This window comes from Chiloscyllium plagiosum, unplaced genomic scaffold (genome assembly GCF_037043375.1).
Source record: "Chiloscyllium plagiosum isolate Xiang-an unplaced genomic scaffold, Cpla_swu_hap1 HiC_scaffold_31, whole genome shotgun sequence".
NCBI classification, from domain to species: domain Eukaryota; kingdom Metazoa; phylum Chordata; class Chondrichthyes; order Orectolobiformes; family Hemiscylliidae; genus Chiloscyllium; species Chiloscyllium plagiosum.
The window spans coordinates 12,151,333-12,164,276 of record NW_028270169.1 but is presented as its reverse complement, the minus strand read 5'-3'; the positions used below and the strand labels follow the sequence as shown (position 1 = coordinate 12,164,276).

At 43.7% G+C, this 12,944-nt stretch overlaps 1 protein-coding gene across 1 annotated transcript in view; it reads right to left on the bottom strand.

Annotated features, from left to right (window-relative positions):
* The window catches only part of LOC122546838 (multidrug and toxin extrusion protein 1-like), a 222,860-nt gene that overhangs the window by 11,912 nt on the left and 198,004 nt on the right, over positions 1-12,944 (bottom strand). Inside the window, exons 9-13 of the mRNA XM_087977051.1 lie at positions 11,800-11,913; positions 10,824-10,891; positions 10,485-10,593; positions 9,000-9,075; positions 4,793-4,865 (exon numbers count right to left, since the gene is read on the bottom strand). Of these exons, the coding sequence (XP_087833177.1) occupies positions 4,793-4,865; positions 9,000-9,075; positions 10,485-10,593; positions 10,824-10,891; positions 11,800-11,913 (440 nt within the window). The remainder of the gene's footprint in view (positions 1-4,792; positions 4,866-8,999; positions 9,076-10,484; positions 10,594-10,823; positions 10,892-11,799; positions 11,914-12,944) is intronic.

Genomic DNA, 12,944 nt, shown 5'->3' with positions numbered 1-12,944 from the left:
CCAAAAGTGGCCTAACCAATGTCTTGTACAGGCGCAACATGACCTCCCAACTCTAATACTCAATGCTCCAACCAATAAAGAAAAGCATAACACATGTCTTCTTCACTATCATATCCACCAGCGACTCTACTTTCAAGGAGCTATGAACCTGCACTCCAAGATCTCTTTGTTCAGCAACACTCCCTAGGACCTTACCATTAAGTGTATAAGTGCTGCTGTGATTTGCTTTTTCAAAATGTAGTACCTCGCATTTATCTAAATTAAACTCCATCTACCACTCCTCAGCCCATTGGCCCATCTGATCCAGATCTGATCTATATCTTACGGTCTCATAAGTCAAAAGCTCACCTGCTGTTGTATCTGCCCCAATGACCAAACATGGTGATGTGAGGAATAGTGTGTCTAAACCTCATCACTATAGAGTGCGTGAACCACTATATCTTCTGCTCAGAGCTACGTGTGCCAAAGTCAGCCTAAGGCAATTTCAGGCTTGCTGAGTTGCTCATCACAATTGAAAGGTCTATCATCGCATGTTAGCTTGGGATCAGGCTTCACCAATTGAAGTCAGACAATTCAAGCTCCATCCTAGAAAGGAGCATCTAATATCTAATATCCAGTGTCATGCTAAGGTGTACCATTGTTTTGAAAATGTACGCAGCATTTGACTGCTCTGTCTGCAGTCTTCAATAGGTACCGGAGATCCCATTGCACTATTTAAAATACAGCAGGAAGTTCCCGTGGAGTCTGAAATAACATTGAATCTAGCTGAGGAATCAATAAAGTAAAATGTAAATTAATCAGTTCTCAAACTGCTCTATGTTCCATCTGGTCTCTGCACAAACTGGCTGTGACATACAGCTCCTGAACAATGCTGATTGTATTTAGAAATTATGCATTTTTTTGATTCACTTATACGCTGAGCCAGTGTATATTTCCCATCCTTACTTGCCCTTGAGAAGGTGGTGGTGAGCTGCCTTCCTGAACCGCTGTACTGTAAGCTGACCCACAATGCCATAAGGAAGGGAATTCCAGGATTTTGACCCAGCGACACTGAAGGAGCAATGATACAAGGCAGGATGGTGGGTATCTAGGAGGGGAACTTACAGAGGATATGTTGTCATGTATCTGCTGCCCTTCTCCCGTTAGATAGAAGTGGTCATGGGTTTGGAAGGTGCTGGCTCAGGAGGTTTGGTGAAGAAAATACTCAGGGACATCCCAAGAGCAGAAACGCATCAGCGAGTATAAGTTTTTTTCTTTTTTCCCCCTCACTTTGAGTTTTGAATTCTGAGTCATTGAGTATATTCAATAGAGATCAATGGGTAATTTTGGATAACAAGACAAAATTTCCTTATTTCTGGGGTTGATGGGTAAGAAGGTAATGGAAGTGCCAGGAAAATATGGGACTGCTCTCTGAGACTTTCCCACCATCCTGTGAAATGCTTCAATGATCACAAACATCTCAATCAGGCCATCTCTTCATATACTAAACTCAAGTCAATACAAGGCCTGGCTATATAAGGTATCCTTATAATTTAACCCTATTAACCACTACAGTAACTTGTTCTCCCTCTGCTGTCATCTCTAGTAATCACACACACTCCCCAACAGCAGAGTCTGTCTGTGCCCATGACCATTTTGCGTGCAGTGTGGAAATGGTTGTAGGGGATAATTATCCTTATTTCCCCCTAGTGGAGGAGATATCCAGGGTAATGGCACTATGGTCTGACTCTCACCAAAACGTGGGGCGATCAAACCATGTCACATGTCACTTTGCAAAGCATACACATTCCAGCAGACTGGAATTTCTTCCTTCAGCATCTCCAGTCATCGTTTCGGATGGAATATCCTTTATTGTTAGGTGTACTCAAGTACAGGAATACAGTGAAAGGTTTTATAATGTCGCCTCTTATGGTCATGATTTGGAGATGAAGGAGCAGCACTCCGAAAGCTAGTGCTTCCAAATAAACCTGTTGGATTATAACCTGGCATTGTGTGATTTTTAACTTTAGCCTCTTATGGTGACATCTTAGGTACAAGTACCTAGATACAAATCTTAGATACAAAGGGGAATATAAAAAAAGTATTACTTCACAAAGGCAGCACAGTGGTTAGCACTGCTGCCTCACAGCACCAGGGACCTGGGTTCAAATCCAACCTCAGACAGACTGTCTGTGTGGAGTTTGCACATTCTCCCCGTGTCTGCGTGGGTTTCCTCCGGGTGCTCCGGTTTCCTCCCACAATCCAAAACTGTGCAGGTTAGATGGATTGCCGATTGTGTCCAGTGATGTGTACACTAGGTGGGATAGCCATGGGAAATGTGGGGTTAAAGGGTAGGGGAGTGGGTTTGGGTAGAGTGCTCTTCAGAGGGATGGTGTGGACTCCATGGGCTTAATGGCCCACTTCCATGCTGTTAGGATTCTATGATTTAGAGTGTTAAAATAATTAATTAGAAATAAGACAGTCAAACAATTGACATTAGTCATTTTAAAAAATTTAAAATATATCCTGCTGCAGCTCCAATCTTGATCTCCTTTTCTCCATGCCCTGTAAAGTGCCTGAAGAACCCTCGCCAATGTGAATTAGCATGTGACCTGTGACCTTCAATGTATTCCAACCTGAGATGTGATTGGTGTAAAACCATGGTCCTACTAACCTCTATTGGTGTTAATTGTAGATTAACTGTATTTAATGGCATTCAAAAGGTGGGAATTAACTCTGGATTCATTTGAGCACCTGTAAGTACTTTAAAAAGATTCAGAAAAGACATACAAGGATGTTGCCAGGGTTGGAGGATTTGAGTTATAGGGAAAGGTTGAATAGTTTGGGGCTGTATTCCCTGGCGTGTCGGGGACCGAGGGGTGACCTTATAGAGGTTTATAAAATCATGCGGGGCATGGATAGGGTAAATAGACAAAGTCTTTTCCCTGGGGTTGGGGAGTCCAGAACTAGAGGGCATAGGTTTAGGGTGAGAGGGGAAAGATATAAAAGAGACCTAAGGGGCAACCTTTTCATGCAGTGGGTGGTGTGTGTATGGAATGAGCTGCCAGAGGAAGTGTTGGAGGCTGGTACAATTACAACATTTAAAAGGTGTCTGGATGGGTATATGAATAGGAAGGGTTTAGAGGGATATGGGCCAAGTGCTGGCAGGTGGGACTAGATTGGATTGGGATATCAGTTTGGCATGGACGGGTTGGACTGAAGGGTCTGTTTCCATGCTGTACATCGCTATGATTCTATAAGTAGACAGAGGCTAAAGTTGTGGTGGTTATGTTAGGAGGTGCATGCTTGTAATGTGTTCCTCTGTAAATAAATGTTTTGAAAAATGTGAAGATTAGTTCCAGTTCTATCCTTACCACCTGGCTTTCTGAAATATATCACCTGGTACAGTTGGTACAGAACAAGCACTTCAGAAGCTCTCTGAGGATATTATGATGATTTCAATACAATGGAAGGAAAGAGACCATGGGACCATAAGAAATCGGAACCGGTGTATACTATTCAGTCCCTCAAGCCTGCTCCACCATTCAATAGGATCGTGGCTGATCGGACATTCGTCACGTCCATTTCCCGACCCTTCCCCTATAACCCTTGATTTCCCGACTGATTCAGAATATATCTCAGTCTGAAATCTACACACAAACCACTCTGTGTGTAAAAAGGTTGCCCCTCATGTCCTTTTTCAAACTTTTGCCCCTCACTTTAAAAATATGCCACCTTGTTTGAACTTCCCCACTAGAGAGAAAAGCCCCTTGCTATTCAGCTTATCTATACCCCTCATGATTTTATAAGGCTCTATACGACCACCCCTCAACCTCCTACACTCCAGTGAAAAAAGCCCCAGCCTATCTTTATAACTCAAGCCCTCCATTCCAGGCAAATGTTTTCTGAACTCTCTCCAATTTAATAATATTCTTCCTTTAGCAGGGGAATCAGAACTATACACAGTAATCCAGAGGAGGCCTCACCAACATCCTGCACAACCTCAACATGATGTCCCGACTCCTAACTACAAACCCAAGGATCCCATAAGTCTTCATAACAACTGCTTCCCTAGACCAGAGTCGAGAGTGCGGTGCTGGAAAAGCACAGCCGGTCAGGCAGCATCTGAGGAGCAGGAGAATAGATGTTTGGGCCAAAAGCCCTTCATCACGAGTGAGGCTTGTGGGTCAAGGGGGCTGAAAGGTAAATGGGAGGGGGGAAGGGGAGGCTAGGAGGGGCGGGGGGGGGAGAGTGAGGCTGGGGGAAGGTAGCTGGGAAAGCGATAGGTAGATGGAGGTGAGGGTGATTGGTCAGAGAGGAGGCTGGAGCAGATCGGTGGGAAGGAAGATGGACAGGTAGGACAGGTCATGATGGTGGTGCCAAACCTGGAGGGAGACTCACTGAGATCCTTGTAGAGGGAGGAGGAGAACATCTTCATGGTAGGCCTCTCATTCTTCTAAACTCCAGCAAGTAGAGACCCAATTTGTTTAGCCTTTGCTGATAAGACAATCCCTCCCAAAGCAGGGATCATCCCAGTGAACCTTCTCTGACCCGCCTCCAATGAAGTGATACTTTTCCTGAAATAAGGGGAGCAAAACTGCTCACCATGGTCTCACTGCACCTTGTACAGTTGCAGCAACATTTCTCTATTCCTGTACTCCATAACATGAGACACAAAGGGATCATGGATATTAAGGCAACCCAGTTGATAGTGCAGATTGGTGATTTGATACCAGTTCCCTCTGGTGATGCCCCATGCCAGGGTCTGTAGAGAATTTGACTTTGAAGCAGTTGTCATGTTCCAGTCACTCACCGAGCCGATGGCATCAGACAGGTGGACAGGAGCCACGATTGGTATTGTCCTGGAAACCAGGTCAACAATTTGCCTGTTCCAAGAGAAAAATGCTTTTAGATTATACTTTTCAAAGTGAACATGTTACAATTCAGGCAGTCTATGTAGCCTTCAAGATTCACTTCCCTGGTTTCCCAAGAGGCTGTACTGCTGTTGTCATCTCTGAGGGCGAGGGCTTGGGGATAGTCAATACAATTTCAGAAACAAATAACAGGACAGAGTGGACAGAAACAGTTAGGAATCTCACTTCAGCTTTGTCAGGGAATGGCAAAACTATAAGAATTGTATTGATTAAACCAGAAGAGAAAAATAATAAACAGGCAAATAAAGTATCCATGTTGAGGGACAGGTTATGGCCCAAATAAAGTTTGTGAACAAATGCACAGAGCATAAGGAATAAATTAGATTACTTACAGTGTGGAAATAGGCCCTTAGGCCCAACAAGTCCACACCGACCCACAATGCACCCATACCCCTTTCACCTAACACTATGGGCAATTTCCCATGGCCAATTCACCTAACATGCACATCTTTGGACTGTGGGAGGAAACTGGAGCACCCGGAGGAAACCCACACAGACACGGGGAGAACGTGCAAACTCCACACAGTCAGTCGCCTGAGGCAGGAATTGAACCCGGGTCTCTGGAGTTGTGAGGCAGCAGTGCTAACCACTGTGCCACCGTGCCACTCACATTAATTGAGCTAAAATCACAAATTCAAACTAGAGATTGTGATTTGGTAGCCATTACTGAGACATGGATGGTCGGAACTGGGAACAATATATATTAGGATATAAGGTTGACAGGACAGACAGGGGAAATGGCAGAGGAGGTGGACTGGACTTTCTGATTATAAATAGAATCACTTTAATGATGAGTGTTATGAAGTTGAAGATGTGTACTGTACCTTTAAGAGAGAGTGAATGCTGTTCTGCTCTGAGAGCTTACGAGAGTAGTCTCAGAGTGCACTGGAACATTGAAAATGTGTAATATTTCACTATGTAATAGATACCTGAATTAGTTGCTGTTTTCAAATTTAACCAATCACTTTAAATTATACACCACGATACTAAAACCCAATCGAGTTTGAATTTATTGCTTTGCCAACATCGAACCAATGAGACGATGCAATGTTGGGGATATAAAAAGGGCAGGAATTTTGAAAATCAGACAAAGCAACTGCTATTGAGAGAGACCTAAGACACTGAAACACTCTATCAAAGGTGCCTTATCATATGAACCTTCTTCACTATAAAAAGAAAGATGACGACCCAGGGGGATCTTCAGCCAGAAGATGATGACAGCCACTGTATGGCTTTGAAATTCAGTTGACATAATTTTAATAAATGTCTTATTGGAATAGCATATTGTTATTGAGTTGGAGGCAGGTAATAAGCTGTTAAGAGAAAGGGGGCTTAGAGTTGTGAATAGTTGTTATTTAATGTTCACTTTTAGAGTAAAAGAATAAATTGATATTATTTTCTTTAAATAGTGAAATTTGGGAGTTCCGTCACGCATATTTTAACAGATTATGATGTGGGATGAGCTTTTCTGGGTGTTTGGTTTAATTAACAGATGGGTTCACCTCTGTGTCCTAACATGAAGGAGAATATAACGAGGAGAAGGCATTGTGAAGACAATACAGGGGACCTCAGGAACGGTAGGGAATCCAAAACTGTAATGGGTGTAAGGTACAGATACCTCCGCCCCCCCACCCCCCCCCCACCACCACCATCCCGGGAGCAGCTGTGAAGTGCTAGATTGTATAATTGCAGACATTAGGCAAGTCTGTAACAAAGACAAAATGGGGGAGATTATAATTTGAACATCGATTGGGAGAGACAGACAAGCACCTGTCAGAAATGCAGTGAATGTCTGGAGGTGTTCAGGAAAGTTTCCGACAGCAATATGTCCCGGATGCAACAAGGGACAAGCAATATTGGATTTAATAATGAGTAATGAGTCCGATTTAATTAGTAACTAATCGTGCGTGAACATTTATCATAATATGATTGAGTTCAATGCAGCATTTGAAAGCAAAAAGCACAAATTTAGATTTTTTTAGATTAGATTAGATTACTTTACAGTGTGGAAACAGGCCCTTCGGCCCAACAAGTCCACACCGACCCGCCGAAGCGTAACCCACCCATACCCCTACATTTACCCCTTACCCAACACTACGGGCAATTTAGCATGGCCAATTCACCTGACCTGCACATCTTTGGACTGTGGGAGGAAACCGGAGCACCCGGAGGAAACCCACGCAGACACGGGGAGAACGTGCAAACTCCACACAGTCAGTCGCCTGAGGCGGGAATTGAACCCGGATCTCTGGCGCTGCGAGGCAGCAGTGCTAACCACTGTGCCACCGTGCCGCCCACATCATCTAATAGAATTTTAGATTTATAGAAGGCTGTTTTTTAAGGAGATGAGACAGAGACCGTCTAATGTAAACTGTGAAAATCTGTTAATGAGTAAAACAATTGAAGATCAGTGGAACTTGTTTATAGAAAGAATTAACACAGTACAAAACCAGTTTATAACCCTGAGAAAAACACAGCCATGGACAACTAAAGAGATAAGGGATAGCATAAAACTAAAAGAAAGGGCTTATAAAAATTCAAAAATAACAACACGGATACTGACAAATAGGAATGGCCACCAAAGCAGCTTTTAAAAACTACTATCATGAAAGGAAACTTGCAAGGGACATCGAAATCAATGTGAAGAAATGTTGATGGTTGGATAAAGGGAAGGCAGCTAATCAGGAACAATGTTTGTCCACAGAGAGTAGGAATATGTTCAGTAGCTATGGGGAAACAGCAGACATGTCAAATAGTGACCTTGTCTCAGTATTTATAGTATAACTTGCCTGAAATCCCAAGGAAATTAATAGTGGATTGGGAACAGGGACTGAATAAAACTAACATAAGGAAATTACTGGGATTAAAAACTGACAAATTCCCAGGACCTAACAGTTTCCCAAGGATGTTAAAGGAAGTAGTGAGTACATTGTAGATGACCAAACTATAATCTTTCAAAGCTCCCAAGATTCAGGAGTCATCCCTCTGGATTAGATCACTGCACGTCGCTCTGCATTTTAAGAAAGGTGAAAGAGGAAAACCAGGGAATTACAGACCAGTCAGTCAGTCTCACATCTCTGCGGTGGGGAAATTGGTGGAGTCGATAATCAAGGATGTGGAAACTGAACACCTTGAAAATTTTCAGTTAATCAGAGAGAGATAGGCCTGAAAAACCTCACTGAATGTTTTAAAGAGGTAACTAAGATAATGGACAGGGGAATATCTATTGATGGTATTTATATGGACTTCCATATGAATATTATCAAAATGCATTTGATAAAGTCACACAAGACTGTTAACTAAGGTAGAAGCCCATGGAATTGAAGGCCAACTGGTTCAGTGTTAGGCAGCAGAAAGTAGGGTTGATGGGTAGGTGTGTGACCAATGGCATTGCTCAGGGAAGTGTGTTAGGGCCTCAGTTATTCTCCTAATTTATTAACAACTTGGATAATGGCATAGAAAGTCATATGTCCACAGCCGCTGATGACCCAAAGTTCGGTAGCATTGTAGACAGTGTGAATGATAGCATAAAAATCAAAGTGATATTGATAGACAAGATGAATGGGCAAAATGATGGTAGATGGAGGTCAATGCAAGCAAGTGTGAGGTTATTCATTTGGACCGATAGAGAAAAACTCAGGTACTTTCTGGATGGTAGGAAATTAAATACAATGGGTGCCCAAAGACCCTTGAGGGTTCAGGTGCACAGATCTTTAAAATGTCGCAATAAGGAAAGCTAATGAAATAATAAGGAAAGCTAATGAAATGCTAACCCTTACATCTTGAAGGCTGGAGCAGAAGGATACAGAAGTTAGTCTGGAGCTCTGCAAAACCCCAAGTAGACACCAGTTGGAGTACTGCGAGCAGATCTGGGCACCACACCTTAATAAGGCCATATTGATCTTGGAGGGTGGCTTATTGGCAGAGGGGTCAGCACTACAAGGTTTCAGTAAGTGACACCCTTTAGCCTGGATCGCAGTCCTCACCTGAACGACGGCCCTAACAACAACCTCTTCACTGCTACCACTAGTAACATGCCACTACAACATCTCACGGCAAGGTCAGACCTAGGGAAGGTGTACTAACCGGTCACTGGTGAAGATTTTGGCTACAAGATCTTTAAGCCCCAGCAGTAACGTCATGAGGAACAAGGCAACACAACCTGTGGAAAGAGAACACTTTTACCACGCCAGGGTCAGAGTTACCAACAGATTTTAAAAAACACATTAATTGGGAACAGAACTATAGTACACCATTCTCCAACCTTGACAATTAGACAGGCCCTTTGGCTCACCATTGGAAGGAGTCGAAACAATGGGCCATGGACATGGGTTCTACTGCCTCTAGTGACAGGGAGAGGTATGGACGCGGTGGGGGGGGAGGAAGGAGGCAGGGAAGGGGGGGGGGGGAGGATGGAGGAAGGGAAGAGACGCACACACAGATAAAGTGACAAAGATAAAGGTGAACAGACTGGACTTGTATCTGCTGGAGTTTAGAACAGTAGGAGGCAACTTGGTTGAAACATCACGAGTCCTGAGGGGTCTTGACAGAATGAATGTGGAGAGGATGTTTCATTTGTTCATGAGATAAGGAGAATTTTTTTTTCTCTCAAAGGGTTGAGAGTCTTTGGAACTCATTCCCTCAAAAGGCAACAGAAGTAGAAAGCTCGAATATCTTTAAGGCAGAGGTGGAGGAATACTTGGTGAGCAGGGGGGTGAAAGGTCATCAGGAGTAAGCAGGTATATGGAGTTGAGGTGGGGCAGAGTTGAGGGGCTGAATAGCCTACTCCTGCTCCTAGTTCATTTGCTTACATCACAGTCAGAGAGATCCAGAAGATCAATTGAGGAAGAGGGAGATAGAAATGTAGCCATAAATAAATATACAGTTGGGTAAATGCACATGGAGAAACCAGTGTAACACTCAGAGACATTCATTAATTGGTTCAATAAAGGTGAGACACAGTATGAGGTCTTGTGGTGCAGTGGGTAGTGTTCCTGCCTCTGAACCAGCAGCTCTGGGGCTCAAGTCCTACTCTAGGCCAAGTAAGGGGAGTTCATAACATAGCTAAGAGTGATGATCATTAACCCGCAAATCCTCCAAAATCCCAACAGTAGGAATCAGAGTAGGAGAGGGTCCCTTGCTCGATATAGAGTGACACCTCCCTCGAGCCTGTCGTCAGTGGTAACAAGCTGATAACCTATTGCAGGACAAACTAACTGCAGAAACCAGAGATAATGTAGCTGCTTTACCTGTCAAAGGGGAATGGGGAGAAGGAACAAAGGACTGAGTTGGATGATCATATTGAATAACAGAGCAGACTCGAAGGGCCGAATGGCCTACTCCTGCTCCAATTTTGTGTTACTATGTTTCTATGTTACTAGGTGTCAAAGAAAAAAGGAGGAGATATAGCAACAGGAAAACAAGGAGCCATAAGGACAGCTATAGGTATGGATAGTGACAGACAGACATACACACACACACAGACACAAAAGCACACAGAAATCAACACACACACACTCAGAAAGCACCACGAGAGATAGATCTGACACTCCAGCCCACACTCTCTCTCACCTGCACAAATGATAGCAGTCATTGCCGAGATCTTAGCTTGCTGTGCATCACCTCCTCCGAGAGCCATACCCACATGGACACCAGCTGCCATCCCGATCCCAACATGCGTCTGAAATCAGGAAAATGTCAACAACTTAAAAGCAAAAGAAAAGCGTGTGTGGGTGATATTCTTCCACACCGGGACAGTGCCGGAGTCTGAGAGGAGGTGGTAGTGTTCCTATGCATCTGCTGCCCTTGTCCATCTCACTGGGTGGTGAGTGTACATTGGGTAGAGGTGTGGTGTGGGAGTGCTGTGGACTACATTGGGGTAATGTGTGGATCTAAAGAATCTGTACTTACCATGTATAAAACCGTCAACACCTGGAAAATGATAGACTGAGCCCCGAGTTCGACTTGGCTAATGAGGCCTGAAGAGACAAAGAGGAAAGGCCTTGATAATGTATATCTCAGGTCAGCCTCAGGCGGAGGGCACACAGACACAAAAGATATTGTTTCATTGGAGACAGTTCAGAGAAGGTTAAGAGAAGGATCCCTCGTATGGAGGGATTGTCTTACAAGCAAAGGTTAAAGAATTTGAGTTCTGAGGAAAGGTCACTCGACCTGAAATGCTAACTCGGGTTTCTCTCCACAGATGCTGCCAGACTACTGAGCCTCTGTTTTTGTTTAAAAAATTAAACTCTATTCACTGGAGTTTGGGAAAAATGAGGTGGTCTTATTGGCACATACAGGATTCTCATGTTCTGAACAGGGTCACTCGACCCGGAACACTGACTGATTTCTCTCCACAGATGCTCCCAGACTTGCTGAGTTTCTCCAGCAATTTCTATTTTCGGTTCGGATTTCCAGCTGTAAATCTATAATTCTTTCATTTTTGTTGCTTAGGATTCTTAAAAGGGGCTTTGACAGGGTCAATGCTGAGAGGGATGTTTCTCCTCATGGGGGAGTCTTGGACCAGAGGGATAGTGCCAGAATAAAGGGGTGCCAATTGAAGGCTGAATACAGGAGGAATCGCTTCTCTCAGAGGGTTGTGAATCTTTGGAACTCCTTGCCACAGAGAGCTGTGGGGGCAGAGTCCTTGTGGATATTTAAGGATGAAATAGAGAGATTCTTGATCAGTCGGGGCATCAAGGGTTACGGGAAAAGGGCAAGAAAGTGGATATGAGGAACTTCAATCAATCAGCATGGCAGAGAGAGCTCAAGAGGCTGAATGGCCTGCTATTGTTCCTATTGCTTACGATCACAGACTGAAAAGGCCCCGTGATCTCCCTTCTACACGGTGAGGAGATCAAGGATGGATTGGCCTGTAGTTGGCTACCTGCGAGGAACGATCCCATTTCATAGGCCCAGAGCTCGATACAGAACATGAACATGCTGGGGATGGCCAATCGCAAGAAAGGGCCCCACTCCTGAAGGCAGTCCATTGTCCATCCTGCACACACACACACATAAAGACAAAAACGCTGCATTAGACAACAAGAGGAGAAAATCCGAATCCCAAAGTGAAATGTCCTCGCCCAAGGAGTTTTCAGACTAGTAGGATTACCTCTGGATAGAATACACTTTATAGAAGAAACAATTAGTGCAAATAACCAAAATCAGTACATTCAAAAATCCTACAATATTGAGAGTTCATGAGGACTTGCCACTTTGGGAATTGCCACTTTGGGAATACTGTGTTCAATTCTGGTTGTGAAACTTGAAAGAGTTCAGACAGGATTTACAAGGATGTTGCCAAGGTTGGAGGGTTTGAGCTACAGGGAGAGGCTGAATAGACTGGGGCTGTTTTCCCTGGAGCGTTGGAGGCTGAGGGGTAATCTTATAGAGGTTTATAAAATCATGAGGGGCACAGATAAGGTAAATAGACAAGGTCTTTTCTCCAGGGTAGGGGAATCCAGAACTAGAGGACATAGGTTTAAGCTGAGAAAGGAAAGACTTAAAAGGGACCCAAGGGACAATGTTGTTTTATGCGGCGGGTGGCTGGAATGAGCTGCCAGAGCAAGTGGTGGAGGCTGGTACGATTTCAATATTTAAAAGGCATTGGGATGGGTATATGAATAGGAAGGGTTTAGAGGGATATGGGCCGGGTGCTAGCAGGTGGGATTCAATTAATTTAGGATATCTGGCTGGCATGGATGAGTTGGACCGAAGGGTCTGTTTCCATGCTGTACAGCTGTTTGACTAAGACTATGATCATTTAACACCTGCTTAAGAATACTTTTTTTAAGAATTAATCCTTTATTATATTCTAGTAATAAGAAATTAACTATTTATAGCATGGCAAATATAGTTTAAATTCACATGCGACCTATAAACCTACCTGAAGAAAAAAATTGGACACTCAAACAAAAATGCTCTCAGTCCAGTATAATTTCTTAATAAGAGAAACTGTCTTTGTCTTATTGTGTAAAAGGGGGTCTTGCAAACAGCAAGGCCTGCAGTTGCTGGAAGCCAGAGTCAATA